Source organism: Scyliorhinus canicula, chromosome 10, assembly GCF_902713615.1.
Source record: "Scyliorhinus canicula chromosome 10, sScyCan1.1, whole genome shotgun sequence".
Classification (NCBI taxonomy): domain Eukaryota; kingdom Metazoa; phylum Chordata; class Chondrichthyes; order Carcharhiniformes; family Scyliorhinidae; genus Scyliorhinus; species Scyliorhinus canicula.
The window spans coordinates 186607110-186627283 of NC_052155.1; the positions used below are offsets into that span (position 1 = coordinate 186607110).

At 48.1% G+C, this 20174-nt stretch overlaps 1 protein-coding gene across 1 annotated transcript in view; it reads right to left on the minus strand.

The window, feature by feature from the left end:
- Positions 1–20174, minus strand: part of col14a1a (collagen, type XIV, alpha 1a) — a 227908-nt gene that overhangs the window by 89246 nt on the left and 118488 nt on the right. The window contains exons 20-24 of the mRNA XM_038810331.1: positions 16545–16674; positions 12854–12976; positions 9690–9839; positions 6704–6820; positions 1014–1160 (exon numbers count right to left, since the gene is read on the minus strand). Coding sequence (XP_038666259.1) covers positions 1014–1160; positions 6704–6820; positions 9690–9839; positions 12854–12976; positions 16545–16674 — 667 coding nt within the window. The remainder of the gene's footprint in view (positions 1–1013; positions 1161–6703; positions 6821–9689; positions 9840–12853; positions 12977–16544; positions 16675–20174) is intronic.

Below are 20174 nucleotides of genomic sequence, written 5' to 3' on the forward strand. Positions count from 1 at the left end.
CCCACAGCGCTGTCAGGGAGGGAGTTATAGAATTTTGACCCGGCGACAGTGAAGAAGGGGGCTGGTTTAGCACAGTGGGCTAAACAGCTGGCTTGTAATGCAGAACAAGTCCAGCAACGCGGGTTCAATTCCCGTACCGGCCTCCCCGAACAGGTGCCGGAATGTGGCGACTAGAGGCTTTTCACAGTAACTTCATTTGAAGCCTACTTGTGACAATAAACGATTATTATTAGAAATGGCCGATATGTTTCCAAGTCAGAGAGGAACTTCTAGGTGGTGGTGCCAAGATGTTGTAGCCATTGATCATTGTCATGTTGTGCACCAGCCCACAGTCAAGGCTGAATAAAATGTGGGGTGGTGTGATTTTGTATGGTAGGCATGGTATACCCCAGGGTTTGAATGGTAGGCATGGTATACCCCAGGAAAGCCCCTCCCCCCCGCCTCACCCCATCCATAAAGCGCTGCCCAGAAAGACTAACGAGGGTCGAATGGGTCTTCCGCCCCGTCATTGGGGTGGAAGTCCTGCCCCCTGGAGCTGCTGGCCAATATGATTGGCTGGCAGCTTTGTCAGTCTCAGCAGCGACAGGAAAGCGTCAGTGGAACTGCAGGAGGGAAGGAAGGCAAAGACCCATGGAGTTCCGGAGCAGGTAACTTTGTCTTGGGCCGGGAGAATTTGAGAAAGGCTCCTCTGAAGCACCTTGGAAGTCTTACTAAATGAGAGGTGATATATAAATGACATTTTTCTGTTAACCCGGAAGGATTTCTATGACGTTTGCCAGTCTTCATGTTTTCCATTCCTATAGACTGTGATCAACATCTGGTAACATTTAGACTCTAACCCCAACAATTCTCTGCACAATGACTACTTTGCTTCATTTAGGGGAATAAAATAAGATTGTCTTGTTTGATGTGACACTGCCCCACAAAACCTCCTAAAGTGTGAAATGGCTGAAATGAAATGGAAGACGATTGGAGGAGGTACAGTGACACATTGAGGGTAAACAGTCCCTTACCTGTTGTCTCCAGTAAGCTCACAGCTGGCCCCTCTATCTCCTGCAGCTGGGAGAAGACACTGATTTTGTACTTGCTGTTTGGAATGAGGTTGTAGAAACAATGACGGGACGTGCCTCCATCGACAATCCCCTCTTCCTTCTTTCCATCTGAAATTTACCAAAGGACATAATTGGGTTTATTGGAATGCTACCAAGATTCCAGTACAATCATGGGCGAGTGTGGGGGGGGGGATATTCCAGCTGAACCCCATCTCTATGCTTAGGTAAAAATAACCAAAGGGGTTAAATCTGAGACGCTACGTCTCCCTAATGGTGGTGCATAAAGCCAGTACCTGTGTACCTCTGTGACATTTCTATTCAAGAAGAACTGATGCTGCCCTCAACAGTGTGAATTGGGAGAGATGTGCGTCAGGATTCAGACAGGCAGGTAGAAATGTAATCTTCACCAAATCCCAATCTGTTCCTCTCGTACATCCGTATTTCTTACACTTTCCCAGAACTGCTTTGGCACTGGTCTCAGATCCATCATATGTATCATTTTGTGTATCATTTAACGGAAGGAGTCACAGAATAACATAGATTTGTGGATGTATAGCTTGCACGTTGACATGGTTAATAATAAAGGCAGATGCCAGGAGAAAAGTCGCAATGTTTCAGCCAAGAATACAGGAGGAGGAGGTGGCCAATCAGGCTCTCCATCTTGTCCCACCATTCAATTAGATTTCTGCATCTAACCTGCTTCATGACCCTTAATACCCGATCAATATTTATCGCCATTTTGAAATTTTCAATTGACCTTCAGCCTCAGCAGCCTTTTCGGGGAAAGTTTTCCAGGCGACCACAATGTGTGAATAAGTGTTTCCTGAAATCACCCCTGACCAGTCTGGCTCTAGTTTTAAGGCTGCATTTACTGCCAATGCTGAGCATGCTAAGTCGTGTGCACTGCTGCCGTCTTTATATAGGACAGTGGGCACCAGAGCCTATGCACATCTGCCATCACTGTAGAGGACAATGTGCACCAGGATCCAGGCACAGCCACCACCTTTATAGAGGACAATGCGCACAAGGCCCCATGCATGGCTGCCATCTTTATACTGGGGAATGCGCAACATGAACCCAGTTTATTTATTTTCAAGAGCTATGTACCTGGTGCAGTGGTGAAGGTTAAGGGGGGTAGGAGTACAGGACAAGGGTGAATAACCTTAAAATTAGCACTGTGTCTCCTACCACAGCAATCGGGCTGAAACCATTACAGTGAGCTGAATCTTGGCATTCAGTCAAGGTTCTGGATGCATCAAAATAAAGTGGTTGTCAGTACTTGCAAAATCATATTTACTTCTGCAACGTCATTAATTCATTGAACCTTCTTAAACTGAAGACATCTGCAAGCGTGCCAGAACATGTTTAACGCTGGATTCTGCATCTTCACTAAACAGCTAGAATCAGTGAGCTCAGTGACAACATGGCCACAGTTTGCCTTCCTGCCTTTCAGATCACTGAATATTTAGCAACGTGTGTTTGCAGTGTTCATAAATTGCGAGATGACAGAAAATGAAATGAAAATGGCTTATTGTCACAAGTAGGCTTCAAATGAAGTTTCTGTGAAAAGCCCCTAGTCGCCACATTCCGGCGCCTGTTCAGGGAGGCAGGTACGGGGATTGAACCGTGCTGCTGGCCTGCCTAGGTCTGCTTTCAAAGCCAACCATTTAGCCCTGTGCTAAACCAGCCCCAAATGGTGAGGTTCCTGAGGTGTTTAAGCTGATTGAAGGATTTTATAGGGCAAAACTATTTTCACTGGTACAGTGGTGAAGGTTAGGGGGGTAGGAGTACAGGACGAGGGTAAATAGCCTTAAAATTAGCACTGTGTCTCCTGCCACAGCAATCGGGCTGAAACCATTACAGTGAGCTGAATCTTGGCATTCAGTCAAGGTTCTGAATTGCCCCTGCCACACATGGTAAAATACTGCAGCACTTCCTCCAAGTATCAGTGAAATGCCTGTGTGCTCGACATTCCCAGCAACCTGCCGACTCAGGGATGTGTGCGGTCCATGGAAGACACAAATTAGGAGCACATTCTAATAACAAAGTTAGAGAGCAAAGTGAGTTGCTGGGTGTGTGTGCGTCATTGGACCTCTGTGCGTGCGGACGAGAATGCGTATGCGCAGAAGGATATCGGTAGCCATGTTGCACAGCCTGATTGCTCTGGCAGTGCTCATTTTAAGGTTATTTACCCTCGTCCTGTACTCCTACCCCCCCTAACCTTCACCACTGCACCAGCAAAAATAGTTTCGCCCGATAAAATCCTTTAATCAGCTTAAGCACCTCAGGAACCTCACCATTTAATCTTCCGTCCAAGAGGAAATACATGCAGCCTGCCCTCATAATTTAACCATTTTAGGCCAGTGTCCTTCTGGTGAATCTACAGTGCTCTAAGCCTAATACATCCTTCCAGTGAATACAGGCACTCTAAACTGGGTCATCCAACTGCACCTTCCAAACCCACGGCCTCCACCCCCTGGAAGGACAAGGGGAGCAGGTACATGGGAACCCCACTGCCTCTAAACCACACACCACCCTGACTGGGAAATATATCGGCCGTTCCTTCACTGTCGCTGGGTCAAAATCCTGGCACTCCCTCCCTAACAGCACTATGGGTGTACCCACGCCAGCGGCTCAAGAAGGAAACTCACGGCCACCTTTCTCAAGGGCAATTGGGATGGGTATTAACAATGCCGGCCCAGCCAGTGACGACCACATCCCGTGAAGAATAGGAAAAGTCTCACCTCGACTTTATACACCAATATAATAACTTTCACCCAATAATACAAGGTGCTCAGCAGCCCTCACTGCCAGCCCCCTTGTGAGGATGATGCAACTGAGAAATATCTCCTCCTCAGCAAAGTGGATCTGAATGTTTTTTGACTCTGAAATGAGTGATTTGAAACTTGATCTTCAAACCACTGCAAAAATCAAAGGACGGTTACTATAGAATGCTTTGCCAGTGGAAACTCTCTTTGGAAGATTGCCAAGGAGCTCTTTGCTCCTATATTCAAGAAACGTAAAATAAAACCATTGAGAGACTTTTCTTTGGCAAAAAGAACGGAACCAAGTAGAATCAATCCAGTCTTTTCACCCCCCTTGTGTCGACGTATTATATAGAACACATGCAAACTATGAAGGGAGGAATTCTGGCATCTAACTGCGGTAGGTCGGTTCTGTTGCAATCACCCGTAAGGCACAATGACTCCCCAACACTGTGCTAATAAAACTGAGCTGTCTCTCGCTTTATGATTCCGTCAGTGTAGGAAGCGCGCCTCATGAAATGCTCTTCAATACGGGATCCTTGAAACTCCCCATTTAGCCAAAGAGAGCTGTCAAAGAAATCAAACGCTTGCTCAAATACTGGATAGGATGGAGAGGGCAGGGTAAAGTTAACAGTGCTGATTATTATTATGGTGCTGTTTTAGCACTTCACCTCTGTCACTTCAACATCAAGAGTTGGGCAGACTTTAAGTGCCGAGTAATTTAAACTGCTGCTTGTCGGCCAAATGCAGGTCGTTACTTTGGAGAAACAGAGTTTTCCTGTGTCGAGTAATTAGTGTCCAAACTTCAATGTGAAAGCGTCCCGATGTTAAGAAAAGGTGTGAAAGACCCTGAATTGGGTCCATTCATAGCCACTGAGCAGAAATTCAATCCCCACTTTTACAAATGTTTGTGTCAGCTCTCTGGGCATCTGGCTTATGTTCAGTCTGAAGCAATGACTCAACCTCAAGCACATTTATTAAAGTGCAAATATGTGGATGCTGCACGTGGAGAACTGGCTCTGACATGTGTTCAATTCTTTTATACAAGCTAAACACTTGTTCAAATACAGTTAAGCTCAGAGTTACTACTAACAATAAGGGCAGATAAATGCTCAACATGACCCCTGTGCAACATCCCTCCAACTTCGTCTGAGTCTTTCATCTGAATCCACTCAGAAGGCAACTGAATATAAACTTACAAAGGATATTTTGGAGGGTCGAAGTGGTTTATTTCTTCAAAGAGGCCCAGGCACAATGGGCCAATTTGTTTCTTTATTCATTCCTGGGATGTGGATGTCACTGGCAAATTAGACCAGTATTTATTGCCCTTCCTTCATTGGACACACAGTAGTGAGATTCCTTCTCGAACCGCTACATTCCGTCTGATGCAGGTACACCCACAGTGCTGTTAGGGAGGGCGTTCCAGGGGCAAAATTCTCCGACCCCCCACAGGGTCGGAGAATAGCCCGGGGCCGGCGTAAATCCCGCCCCCGCCGTGGCCGGAATTCTCCGCCACCCGGGAATTGGCGGGGTCGGGAATTACGCTGCGCCGATCGGCGTGCCTCCCGCAGCGATTCTCCGGCCCACGATGGGCCAACATCCCGCCGCCGAGAGGCCAATCTCGCCGCCGTGGTTTCAACCACCTCTGGTGGCGGCGGGATTGGCGGCGCGAGCGGGCCCCTGGGGTCCTGGGGGGCGCGGGGCGATCGGGGCCCACCGATCGGCGGGCGGGCCTGTGCCGTGGGGGCACTCTTTTTCTTCCGCCACTGCCATGGCCTCCACCATGGCAGAGGCGGAAGAGACCCCCTCCACCGCGCATGCGCCGGTGGTGACGTCATCGGCAGCTGACGCACTGGCGCATGCGCGGACCGCGAAGGCCTTTCGGCCAACCCCGACACCGGCCGGTGGGCGTCAAGGGCCGTTGGCGCCGGTTTTGGTGCCAGTCGGCGTGGCGCCAACCGCACCAGTGTGGGCCTAGCCTCCAAAGGTGTGGAGAATTCTGCACCTTTGGGGAGGCCCGACGCCGGAGTGGTTGGTGCCACTCTGCTACGCCGGGACCCCCCGCGGGGTAGGGGAGAATCCCGGCCCAGGGTTTTGACCCAGTGTGAAAATGAAGGAATATTGTCCCAGTGACTCGGAGGGGAGCCTGCAGGTGGCGCTCTTCCCATGCGTCTGCTCCCCTTGTCCATCCAGATGGTAGAGGCTACAGGTTTGGAAGGAGCATTGGTGAGTTGCTGCTGTGCATCTTGTAGATGGTACACACGGCTGGCACTGTGCGTCAGCGATGGAAGAACTTGATGTTGGGGGTGGTGGATGGGGCGCCAGACAAGCGAGCTGCTTTGCCCATGAAGGTGCTGAGTTTCTTGAGTATTGTTGAAGCTGCACTCATCCAGACAAGTAGGGACGATGCAGCCTCTTTCAGTGCTGTCTGATTCCATGGCGGAAGAAATTCCTTTCGAAATGCCTTCTGTGGAAAATGGCCAAAGAACCCCCAATAATAAGGGGCGGGTTTCTCCGTCCCGCCGCGGTGTGTCACACCATTGGGACTCTCCGATTCATCGGCTGATCAATGGGGTTTCCCATTGTGGGGCAGCCCCACGCCGTCGGGAAACCCCCCGGGCTGCCGGCAAAATGGAGCGTCCCGCCGGCCGGGAATCCAGTCCAAGGTGCCAACTTCAGTATGATCCTTCCCCACACTCTTGACCATGTCATCTTTGAAAATTGCTCTCTGCTCCTGTTGCAGTCACCAACAAAGTTATATCCAACACTTACTACTGCCCCATACCAACCACATCCTCCTAATGTCACTGTCCGCTCCCAAATCTCTCCTAAATATACTGTGTGTCCGGTGAGCCCTCGGGAAACACCTTTACCTCTTTCTCTTACCTCGGAGAGACTCAATGACTATTCTGTAGGTGGTGGCATGTCTATGCAGCTGCCAATGTGCACACATACTGGTCATCCGGACTTGGTACGGAGTAAGGTTTGTCACGGCGAGGTACACTGCAGGAGACAACGAGAAGAGTGTTAAGTACCAGCACGCTGAATATGACAGAGAGCTTACATTACCCGAGCTCCTTCCGTCACTTTGGAATGTCCCGAAGCTCTTTACAGGTAATTAATCACTTTAGAAGTGTAGCCATTGTTGTAACAGGGGAAACATTTGTGCACAGCAAGCTCCCAAAAGCAACAACAAACAGGACATTTGCTTTCGCGGCACCTGTTGTCATAATAATAATAATCGTGTATTGTCACAAGTAGGCTTCAATGAAGTTGCTGTGAAAAGCCCCTAGTCGCCATATTCCGGTGCCTGTTCGGGGAGGCTGGTACGGGAATTGAACCCGCCCTTCTGCTCTTGTTGTGCATTACAAGCCAGCTGTCTTAGCCCACTGTGCTAAATCAGCCCCTGTTTCATGCCAAGAAACCGGGGGGGAAGCTCCCTTGCCCCTTCCATTAAGGTCTCGTCTGACAGACAGCGCCTCCAACAGTGCAGCACTCCCTCAGTACTGCACAGGAAGACTCAAAGCTAGATTTTGTGCTCAAGTCTCTGAAGTGCGACTTGAACCCACAAGCTCCTGACGCAGAGGTGAGATTGCTATCCACTGAGAGAGAGGGCCAGCACTAACAGAGACCCTCAGAATGACCAGATAATGAAGTGTCTGCAACATGAAAGCAGTAGGAACCATTGCATCAACATCCAATGTCTACATCCATAGACATAGCTAGTGGCAACTCCACTTGTTTTGTTAATAATCTTTATTGCCACAAGTAGAGTTACATTAACACTGCAATGACGTACTCCAATCCTTAGAATGGCTGCAATGTAAAACATATCTTGGCAGGATGGGAGTTCAAAAGCAGTTGTTGATATTTGACTCTATTTATTCGTCAGCCTTTGCTGATGGTTACAAAGTAAAATACGAAATATTGAACAATAAATATCCCACAGCAACTGAAATAGGAACTTCCAAAAACTGCATCAATAAATGAAAAGGGAAATAATTGCAGGGCACTGGGGCAGGAGCAGAGGGGAGTGGCACTAAATGGGACAAAAGTGAAGAGCCAGCACAGGGCGGGATGGGCCAAATGGCCTTGTTCTGTGCTGTCTGGTGTTAAATTCAAACTTCTCTGTTAGTGTTAATGGTTTGTGTGTGTTTCTCAAACTGCCATCTTTCTGTCAGGGGAAAACACATCTCACATTTCCTTCACTGGCTGGTTAACTCAGTATCTGTGATTCAACTGGTCTTAATGCAGCTTCATAACACTCAGGGTAAGCGAAGGGAATTATAACGTCAATAATGGGGAGGGGAAGATGGGGGAATCTCTCCGTTCTCACAATATCCCTTCTCTGAGGAGCTACTAGAAAGGGAGCAAGAAACAAATTCATTATTTCTTTGACCAAAGCCTGAATTCGGAACAGACTGGGATGGGTCAAGATTAAACTTCGTGGAAAGCAATGGAGGAGATGGATATTCATTGCAGATAGAATCCATTGAATTTCTACAGTGCAGAAGGAGGCCATTTGGCCCATCAAGTCTGCACCAACCCTGTGGGTGGTTGGGGAGGTCAGTGTGGGAACGAGTAGAGGCGGCATCATGCAAGGACACTAGTTTGGGAGCGTTGGTAACTACGCCTCTGCCGTTCCCGCCGGCGCGGTACTCCACCAGCCCCGTGGTGGTGGCGGCCCTGAGAGTCTGGGGGCAATGGAGGAGACATGTGGGAGCAGAGGGAGCATCGGTCTCGTCCCCAATCTGTAATAATCACCGGTTTGCCCCGGGGAGGCTAAATGGAGGGTTCTGGAGATGGCAGAGAGCAGGGATCGAGGGGATGGGAGATATATTTATGGAGGGGAGCTTTCCCAGCCTGAGGGAGCTGGAGGAGAAATTTGAATTGACGGTTGGAAATGAGTTTAGGTACCTGCAGGCTCGGGACTTCCTACGCAGGCAGGTCTCAACCTTCCCACTCCTAACACCAAGGGGGATACAGGACAGGGTAGTTTCCAGAGGGTGGGTGGGAGAAGGGAGGGTTTCTGACAAAGCTTTGTTGAGCTTTGGCAAAGAGTTACTGGACTCGAAACGTTAGCTCTTTTCTCTCCCTACAGCTGCTGCCAGACCTGCTGAGATTCTCCAGCATTTTCTCTTTCGGGTCAATGGTCGGGTTCGTCCGGAGGTGGCAGCCATTCGTCGACTTCTTTGGGGAAAATTAACCGTCAGCAGAAGTGGGGGGGGGGATTGAGGTCTGGTTTAGTTTAGAGTAGGGGTTAGAAAAGGTGGGACCTGTGAGAGAGGAAGACGGCTTTTGCACTATGTTTATATTTGTATGTACACTGTTTCTTCTGTTATTGTTATAAAACCATAAATACCTCAATAAAATGTTTATTAAAAAAAAATGTCTGCACCAACCCTCAGTAAGAACGGTCTATCTCGGCCCACTCTCCCGCCCTATCCCCATAACTCCCTGCCCGAGTGATCATGGATAATCCATCTAAACTGCATATCTTTATGAGGAAACCGGGGAAACCCACTCAGACACAGGGAGAATGTGCAAACTCCACACAGACAGACACCCAAGGCCAGAATCGAACCCGGGTTTCTGGCGCTGTGAAGCAGCCATGTCACCATACTGATGGAGGAGGACTTTGTCAGACCATTGCTGGACCAACGTTCAATCTGCATCGCTGGGATATGTTAAAAATTCTGTTGCACGACTTGCAAAAGACCACGTTGAATCCTCTCAATTAGCATTCTTCCTCGAGATATTTAGTGAAAAATAGATGACCTCATCATCAAAGGTGCATGAAATACTTGGAGAAGTGATAGATGGTCATGTCAATACAAGAATGGTGCTGAGGTCAAATGAAAATGGATCTTACGCGTCTTGGCTCTTCCAACGAGTGCGTCACTGGAGCCAGTGGAGTATGTGGCAAAGAGCTTGACAATGTATTCAGTGCTGCTGAGCAGGTTAAGGATTACCATTGTGTTCACATCATCTCCCACAAATGTATCCAGTGTCGGACCTGGTGCTGAATTCAAACAGAAACAGGTGATTCGCACAGGTTAATAATTCCCAAAGGTTGTTAGATTTTCCTCTCCCTGAATTTCAGTTCAGAATCTGATCTAAACATTAGAGGAGCCATAATCCTCTAACAACTAGTCATCACTTGTGTGGTGTTTTTTCTGTTGCTGTATTCAGGATGGTTGGCGTAAGTGTTCACAAAGACCACAAAAACAGCTTGAATTCAAACAAAGCTATCAATTTATTAACACTACTAATTTGGATTCGTCACGTACTTCTAAATAATACACAGTTGATTGTTAACATATAAACTACACTCATCTACAACTAATCTTAATACTGGTATAAACTATGATCTGCTCTCACTCACACTAATAATACTTCTGACCATCTCGAGCTAACTCCTGGGACTACTCTCACCCACAAGGCTTAGCATCAATGCCCTATATACTTGTATCTGTAGCTCCCTCTGGTGGCTACTCCAGACATTTCATTAACTCTTGCAGTTCTTACAGTTATGATAATACCACAACTTGTTAACCATCAGTTCTATCGTTAACTCTTTCCACAGAGGCTGTGCGTCCTGCCCGAGAATTTCCTGCATTTTCTGTTTTCATTTCAGATTTCCAGCATTTTGCTCGCATTTTCTTTGTGAGGGAACCTACATTTTAAAATTTAATTTGTATGTTTTCAGGGCAGACCCTACCTCAAAACAGAACCTGAACCGAAAATGAAACTGAACGGGCAGCGGAAAAGCCAGGCACAGAAACGAAACCGGAAATATGGACGTTGAAACAAAACCTTTGTCAAACATATAAAAGGACACAGATCAGTCCAAACTGGACAGCAGCAGTAGCTGAGTGCACTGCAGCATAACAGACAAGCTGTGAACAAGGGGCTAGATCCAGAAGCTGAGAACGAACAACGAGAGTAAGTTGCTGCGGCCGTTCCTATTTCTGAAAGATGACATTGGTGGGTGTACTACACCCAGGCCGAGTTGACCAAGTTCTGCAGACAGGTGCCACTTGTGATGAAGACCCTGCCTATGGAACTCAAGTTGATTGTGCGCTGCTGTTGGGCGAGAATCAGACCAGCTCCCCGAAGCAGAGCAGCTGATGTTCTCCAGGAGGACGCCAGAGTTTGAAGGACTTTGTGTCACTAAAATTTGACTGGACTGCTCCTTATTCAGAAGATTTGCCGTAGTTGTATCTGCCATTTATTGTGCAGTTTATAGTTTAGATTTCACCACAATTTGCCTGTTAATTTATGTTTAACTCATGTTAAACATGAAAACTATATTCCATATTTGACTATATTCTATATTTGCTTTGTTGATTCTTGTAAAGTAAAAATTCTTCTGTTTTAAACCGCGGTAATCAGGCTGAATACCCTGAGCAAATAATTGGGAGTTTATGTTTCTTCTATTTATTGACTCTACTGAGATCATAAACACCTTCTCAATCATAGAATCCCTACAATGCATAAGGAGGCCATTTGGCCCATCGACCCTCCGAAAGAGCACCCGGCCTAGGCCAAATCCCCCATCCTATCCCCATAATCCCGTCTAACCTACATACCGTTGGACACTAAAGGGCAATTTAGCGTGGGCAATCCACCTAACCTGTGCATCTTTGGGCTGTGGAGGAAACCGGAGCACCCGGAGGAAACCCACGCAGACACGGAGAGAACGTGCAGACTCCGCACAGACAGCTGTGAGGCAGCAGTGCTAACCGCTGTGCCAGCGTGCCACCCTGCCAAACCTCTAATGATGCTCATCATTAAATGGAAACGGGTAGCTGGAACACGTCAGGGTCACAGCAAAGCACAAAAAGGGTGAGGATGCTTTAAACAGGGTCAGTAGAAAAACTATGGAAATTGGGGGATGAAACGTGCGTTGAATCGGAGGATCTCTCCAGAACTGTTTGCACATCTCACCTCACAAACATTTTTACAGCTCAGTCAAGGAACATCTAACAGGAGCTGCCTGAGGTATGAGTACCAACACAGGGTTCATTCCAACCTAACTTCCTGCGCAGGCGCAATCCCAGGGGATCAGGGTGGGAATCGTGGTTTTCCACGCAGCCCAATAGTGACATCAACACAGATTAAAACTGCACAGGATGTAAACCCTGATCCTCAACGTTCCGCTGGCGGGTGGGTGAGGATGAAATCGGCCACCGCGTCTTGGTAAAATAATAAACTGTCAATGGGATTCCCCATTGTGACCCCCCCCCCCTCCCTCACCCCCCACCCCCCAGGAAACCCACGGGAGGGTGTGCACTCCCAACGAACGGAAAATTCTAGTCCATATCCAATATACGTTTCACAGAAGGAAGAGTTGGCGATTCAACCCCTTAAGTCTGCTCCACTTTTCAATAAGTTCATGGCTGGAAAATCTATCTTCAACTTCCAACGCTATCCCCATATCACTTCATTCCCATAGTAGTCAAAGCTTTATTGATCCCACTCAACAACGGGGTGCACGCAACCCTCTGGTGTGGAGAATTCCAGAGTCACAACTTCTGAGTGAAGAAATTCACCTTCATCTCAGTGCGAAATCATCGGCCCCCTACTCTGAGATTATACTCCTGATCCTAGACTCTCCAGTCAAGGGGCAAACATCCTCTCAACTGTCAATCCCTCTGAGAATCATATACATTTTAATGGTCACCTCTCCATCTTCGAAACGCCAGAGAATTATAGACACAATCTCCTCAAGCTGTCCTCACTGGGGAATCGTGTGACCCCAGGAAATCAGTCTTCCTTGCACTCCTTCTATGGCAAGTATATTCCTTCTTGGGCAAGGAGACTGAGGTCAGTGGCGGGGAGGGTCTTCGGCAGGACGGAAGATCCCACTAATGGGAAAGTTGGGAAAATCCCAGCCCAAAACTGTACACAGCGAACAAATTTACAGAAATGACAAAATGTTCTCAACGCAAATTCATCTGCAATCAGGAGATTTTGCAAAGGGAAATAAAAACTATTTACGTGTATCGCTAATCAATAATAAAAATGCAATACCCGAGGCAGATGTGTAGACCACTCTGTAGCCCATTGTTGGTGATGGAGGAGGGTCCCATCTAATTCGAAAACGATTGTACCATTCCTCAGAGACTCGCAGGTTGGATGGCCCAGAAAGTGACACTACAACAAAAGGTAATTGTCACAAATAATTATATACTCTTTCCAAATGGTCTTCAAATTAATAAACTGTTTTGAACCCTTTGGTGTATTGTTGGCTCAGTGAGTCAGAAAGTCATAGATTCAAGTCCCACTTCAGAGATGTGAGCAGAAGGTGAAGCTGACACTCCCCAGTGCAGCAATGAGTGCGAGGGAGTGCCGCACTGTCAGAGGGTCAGTACTGAGGGAGTGCCGCACTGTCAGAGGGTCAGTACTGAGGGAGTGCCGCACTGTCAGAGGGTCAGTGCTGAGGGAGTGCCGCACTGTCAGAGGGTCAGTACTGAGGGAGTGCCGCACTGTCAGAGGGTCAGTACTGAGGGAGTGCCGCACTGTCAGAGGGTCAGTACTGAGGGAGTGCCGCACTGTCAGAGGGTCAGTACTGAGGGAGTGCTGCACTGTCAGAGGGTCAGTACTGAGGTAGTGCTGCACTGTCAGAGGGTCAGCACGGAGGGAGTGCTGCACTGACAGAGGGTCAGTTCTGAGGGAGTGCCGCACTGTCAGAGGGTCAGTACTGAGGGAGTGCTGCACTGTCAGAGGGTCAGTACTGAGGGAGTGCCGCACTGTCAGAGGGTCAGTACTGAGGGAGTGCCGCACTGTCAGAGGGTCAGTACTGAGGGAGTGCTGCACTGTCAGAGGGTCAGTACTGAGGGAGTGCTGCACTGTCAGAGGGTCAGTACTGAGGGAGTGCTGCACTGTCAGAGGGTCAGTACTGAGGGAGTGCTGCACTGTCAGAGGGTCAGTACTGAGGGAGTGCCGCACTGTCAGAGGGTCAGTACTGAGGGAGTGCCGCACTGTCAGAGGGTCAGTACTGAGGGAGTGCTGCACTGTCAGAGGGTCAGTACTGAGGGAGTGCTGCACTGTCAGAGGGTCAGTACTGAGGGAGTGCTGCACTGTCAGAGGGTCAGTACTGAGGGAGTGCTGCACTGTCAGAGGGTCAGTACTGAGGGAGTGCCGCACTGTCAGAGGGTCAGTACTGAGGGAGCGCTGCACTGTCAGAAGTGTTGTCTGTCAAATGAGATGTTAAATTGAGAGCCTGTCTTCTCAGTAAAAGATCCAGTGCCACTGATTTGAAGATGGGCATTTCATATTCAGTCTTTTCTCTTTATTTTTTTATTCTTCTGTTCTATCATTCTTTCTCTATATATATAGCCTGGTCTTTCTTTCTCCAAATGGAACATCGAGCCTTGGGTGTAACAAGATAATAAATCAGGTTAGAAGTAAGCACAGGCCATATTAGGTTAGCATTTCTTCTGAAGTTAAGTCTGTTAATTAGGCATGGCTGCACAGTGATTATTTTCTTTGTCTAGTAATCCAGTGGCCTGGACTAATGCTCCAGTGACATGAGTTCAAATCCCACCCTGGCAGCTGGGAAGTTTAAATTCATTTAAATGAATAAAATTGAAAGAAAAAGTTTGTATCATACATAGAAACACACATAAAAAAATAGAAGCAGGAGGAGGCCATTAGGCCCTTCGAGCCTGCTCCGCCATTCATTATCACCTTGGCTGATTATCAAGTTCAATACCCTGATCCCACCTTCCCCCCATATCCGGTGATCCCTTTAACCCCAAGAGCTGTATCGAATTCCTTCTCAAAACTACACAACGTTTTGGCCTCAACTATTTCTGTGGGAGTGAATTCCACAGATCCACCCCACTCTCTGGGCAAAGATATTTCTCGTCACCTCAGTCCTAAAAGGTTTACCCCTTATCCTCAAACTATGACCCCTAGTTCTGGACTCCCCCACCATCGGGAACATTCCTTCTGAATCTACCCTGTCTAATCCTGTTAGAATTTTATAAGTTTCTATAAGATCCCCTCTCACTTTTCTAAACCCAATGAATATAATCCTAACTGACTTAGTCTCTTGTCAAATGACAGTCCTGCCATCCCAGGAATCAGCCTGGTAAACCTTCGCTGCCCTCCCTCCATAGCAAGAACATCCTTCCTCAGATAAGGACACCAAAACGGCCCACAATACTCTAGGTGTGGCCTCACCAATGCCCTATATAATCGCAGTGAAACATCTCTATTCCTCTACTCAAATCCACTCGCTCTGAAGGCCAACATACCATTTGCCTTCTTTCCTGGCTGCTGTACCTACTTTCAGCGACTGATGCACGAGGATACCAAGGTCTCGCTGAGTATCCGCCTCTCTCAAATTACACCCATTCAAATAATAATCTGCCTTCCTATCTGTGGTGAACCTCACATTTATCCACATTATACTGAATCTGCCATGCATGTACCCACTCACTCAGCCTGTCCAAATCCCACTGAAGCATCTCTGAATCCTCCTCACAGCTCACCCTCCCACCCAACTTTGTATCATCTGCAAATTTAGAGATAATACATTTAGTTCCCTCGCCAAATCCTGAACAAATAGTTGTAGAATTTACAGGGCAGAAGAAGGCCATTCGCCCCATCGAGTCTGCACCAGCCTTTGGAAAGAGCACCCTACTCAAGCTCACACTTCCACCATATCCCTGTAACCCAGTAACCCCACCAAACCTAATGGACACAAAGGGGCAATTTATCACAGCCAATTCACCTAACCTGCACATCTTTGGACTGTGGGAGGAAACCGGAGCATACGGAGGAAACCCACGCAGAAGGAGAAAGTGCAGACTCCGCATAAACAGTGACCCGAGGCCGGAATTGATCCCGGGACCCTGGTTCTGTGAGGCAGCAGTGCTAACCACTGTGCCACCGTGCCGCCCCAATGTGAACATTGGGGTCCTCGCACAGATTTCTGTGGTACACCACTAGTCACTGCCTGCCAATCGGAAAACGACCTATTTGTTCTAACTTTTTGATTCGTGTCTGCAAACCAGCTTTCTATCCATCTCAAAATGCTAACTGTAATCCCATGCTCTTTAACTCTGCATATCAATCTGCTATGTGAGACCTTGTCAAAAGCCTTCTGCAAGTCTAAATAAACCACATCCACCGGTTCTCCCTGCTCAGCTCTACAAGTTACATCTTCAAAGAATTCCAGTAGATTTGTTAAGCATGATTTCCCTTTCGTAAATCCATGCTGACTTTGTCTGATTATACCACTGCTTTCCAAATGCTGTGCTACAAAATCCTTAATAATGGACACTAGCAATTTCCCTACCACCAACGTTAGGCTCACTGGCCTATAGTTCCCTGGTTTCGCTCTACCTGGTGACCTTGAAACTACTGAATTGCCTGTAAAACCCATCTGCTTCACCAATGTCTTTAGTCACATTCCCGACACCTGTCTGCAGGCCCACAGCAATCTGGCTATCTCTTAATTGCCAGACGAAAAGGCAGAGCAAGCCACTCAGTTATTGAGAGGGCAGTTCACCACCATCTCCGTGGGCCAATTAGGGGGCAGGTAATAAATGATGGCCTTGCCATCGGCCCTCAGATCCTACCATGCGGTTCCCTGTTCCAATGCATAAGATCGTAGGAGATGGGAGCAGGAATTGTCCATTTTGCCTCTCAAAACGGCCACCACCATGCAACAAGATCATGTGAAATGAGCACAAGTAATTCCGTCACTTACACGTCTTGCCATTAACAGTGAGAGGGCTGCCTTCTCCATCAGCGTAGAGCGGCGTCACGGAGATTCTGTACCAAGTGTCTGAGAGAAGAGGTTGGAGCACAAGGTCACTCTGTCTTCCAGGAACTATCACCTGAGTAAAATGGGTCACCGGTCAATTCTGCACACCACAACGCACATGCACAAACCTACATTTGTATAGCACCGTTCACAAAGTAAAACCAGCCCAGGACCACAAATCAGATTTTAAAATCAGCTGCAAGCCAAAGAGGCAGATACCAGGCCAGGTGGTCTAAAGCATGTTCAAGGAGGTTATGGAGCATCTTAGAAGAGGAGAGAGAGACAGAGAGGTTTAGGGAAGGAATTTCAGAGCTCTATATCCAGGCAGCTGAAGGCACTTTTATCAATGGTTGAGCCATTGAAATCTGGACTGAGGGGAGAATTGGAGGTGTGCCGGGCTATTAGAGGGCTGTGGGCTGGAGGAGGTTACAACATGAGGATAAGAATTTCAAAGTGAGGCACGTTGCCACACAGCACAGAGGAGCGGCTGGTAAACGGAACTTGCTGCAAGTTAGGACATGGGCAACAAAGCTTCGGATGAGCTGAAGTGTATGGAGGGTGAAAGATGGGAAGCTGAGCAGAAGAGTATTGGGAATAGTCAAGCTCAGAGACAACCAGGATACTAATGAGGGCTTGAGCATTGGAGGAGCTGAGACAGGGGCAGGCGTGGGCAATGTTCTGGAGAGGATATGGGCTAGTGAGCACGTTAGGACATTGAGGTTGCGAACAGTCTGGTTCAGCCTGAGGCTGTGGCTGGAGATGGAGGTGCAATCAGCTGGAAGGGAAAGGGAATGGGAATTGTGATGGGGCTGAAGACAATGACTTAATTCGTCCCAGCATTTAACTATAGGTAATTGCAGCTCATCCAGGACTAGGTAGTTGGACAGACGCAGTGGAATCATAGAATCCCAACACTGCAGAAGGAGGCCATTCAGCCCATCGAGTCTGCACTGACCCTCTGAAAGAGAACTCTACCCAACCCCAATCCCTGTAACCCTACCTAACCTTGGGACACTAAGGGGCAATTTACCATGACCAATGCACCTAACCTGCACATCTTTGGACTGTGAGAGAAAAGCGGAGCACCCGGAGGAAACCCACGCAGACACGGGGAGAAAGTGCAGACTCCGCACAGACAGTGACCTGAGGTGGGAATTGAACCCGGGTCCCTGATGCTGTGAGGCAGCAGTGCTACCCACTGTGCCGCCCCTGTGCCACCCAGGTCATGAGTGCTGATAGCGAGGTAGAGCTGGGTGTGAGCAGTGTACAGGTGGAAGCTGATGCTATGTTTTCAGACGATGGGCTGGATTCTCTGTTGCGAATCTCGCTGCTAGCGAGGACGGGGAATTTGGCCACAGCGTTTGCTGGCGACGGGATTATCCGCTCCCGCTGCTTGTCAATAGGAATTATCATTGAAGCCCCCCCCCCCACACCGCTGGGAAACCCACGGGCCGGGGGGGTGCTGCCAGCAGGGGGAGTGAGAGTCCCACCGCTAGCAAACAGCCGGGGAACTCTGGCCATGTCACCGAGGGTCAGCATGTAGGTGAGGAGTGGCGGGGTCAAGGACAGATCCTTAGGGGACATCAGGGGTAACAGTCCCTTAGTGGGAAAAGACAGCATTACAGGAGGTTCACTGGCTACAATTGGATAGACAGGAATGGAAGCAGGCAATATTTTAAAACCAACTGGTTTTTATTTCAGCATTGCACATGTATTTATGTTGTGCTAGTTTATTTAGGCAAAAGCAGCACAGCAGCACAGTGGTTAGCACTGCTGCCTCACAGCTCCAGGATCCCATGTTCGATTCCTGGCTTGGGTCACTGTCTGTGCGGAGTCTGCACGTTCTCCCCGTGTGTGCGTGGGTTTCCTCCGGGTGCTCCGGTTTCCTCCCACAGACCAAAAATGTGCAGGTTAGGTGAATTGGCCATGCTAAATTGCCCCTTGGTGTCCAAAAGCTTAGGTGGGATTACTGGGTTACTGGGATAGGGTGGGGGTGTGAGCTTAATTAGGGCGCTCTTTCCAAGGGCCGGTATAGACCCGATGGGCTGAATGGCCCCCTTCTGCACTGTAAATGCTATGATTCATAATATTCCAGACGCTGGAAATCTGAATAAGAAAATACAAAACATGTCATCAACCGGAGGCGTTAACTCTGGCCTGAATTTCTGCAGCCCAGTGGAGGCTCCTCATTGTTGTGAAAATGGTGGAAGAGGCCAAAATATGGAAGTCCTGCATTGAACACGGAACCTGCCATTTTTATGGGGGTGTTGACCCCAGGTTGGGATTTATGCATGCGCAGTTGCTTTTGACAATTTTGATTTTTTGACAGTTCATTTGATGGTTCCCAGGTGTTTAGGCACTTTTGACGCACACTCATGTCTACTTTTAATAATCTCCCGAAAGCGTCTCAGGACTATATCTGGACTGGTAGCCATACCCCCCCAAAGGTGTACCCCATTTCTCCAAAGGACTCCACAAAGCTTAGACTTGCCCCTACCAGGCAGCAGCCCATATAGAACAGCAACTGCCTCCCAGTCATGCGCTATTTTTGTTCGCCGGGAGTGGGAGACATGACTTGGGAAGATTAGGCCTGATGGGTGAGGGGGTCAGAGGTCAGCAGTAAGTTAGCTTGAAGTTGGCATAGGGGGTATCAAGGGCCATGGGGGTAGGTGGAGGGCTGTAGGTTGGCATGCAGGATTTGGGAAATGTGTGGGGGTGGGTGAGGAGGGTGGGAAAATGACCCAACTCTATGCTCCGGATCTGGGATTGAAAATTCAAGCTTTGTTTCCTCCACCGTCTGAGCTGTTGGGTTTTTCCAACTATTTTTGTAGTTTTCTTGGTCTTAATGTATTTAAGGTCCTTCGGCGCCATTGATCAGTATCGCCCAAGGCTAAAACAACAGCACTGGTGATAACTGTGGCCAAATGTAGAGTTGATATCTGACATGAAAATGTTTGCGTTGGAAATAAACATTCTCACATTTATTAGCCTGTTATAGAACACTACAGCGCAGTACGGGCCCTTCGGCCCTCGATGTTGCGCCGACATGTTATGTACACAACTTACTTCTTTGGCAATTTTCAAAAGCATTAGCAGCAACTAGCAAGGCCAAACTTCATCTGTTTTTAAATCTCATAAACCAAACTGATTTTACCTTGGTGTAAAAGTTTCAGGAATAATTCAGTCGCTTCCAATCATTAATCTGACAAATAAACAATGGTGCTCACGTTCAAATTCTGACTTCAAACTAAAATATTGAGGGAAAATGCGCACCGTGCTGGTTATAACTTCAGAGTTCTGGTTTCATCCTTACCAATAATAATCGCAGGATTACAGAATGGTTACAGTGCAGAAGGAAGCCATTCGGCCCATCGTCTCTGCACTGCCTTTCTGAAAGCAATTCCCCCAGTGCCGTTCACCCGTCTTCTCCGCGTAACCTGGCACGTTCTTCCTTTTCAGATAACAGTCTTCGATTGAACCTGCCACCCGGACTCTGAGGCAGTGCATTCCAGACCTTAACCACTTGCTGCGTGAAAATGTTTTCCCTCGCGTCGCTTTTTCTTCTTTCATTTC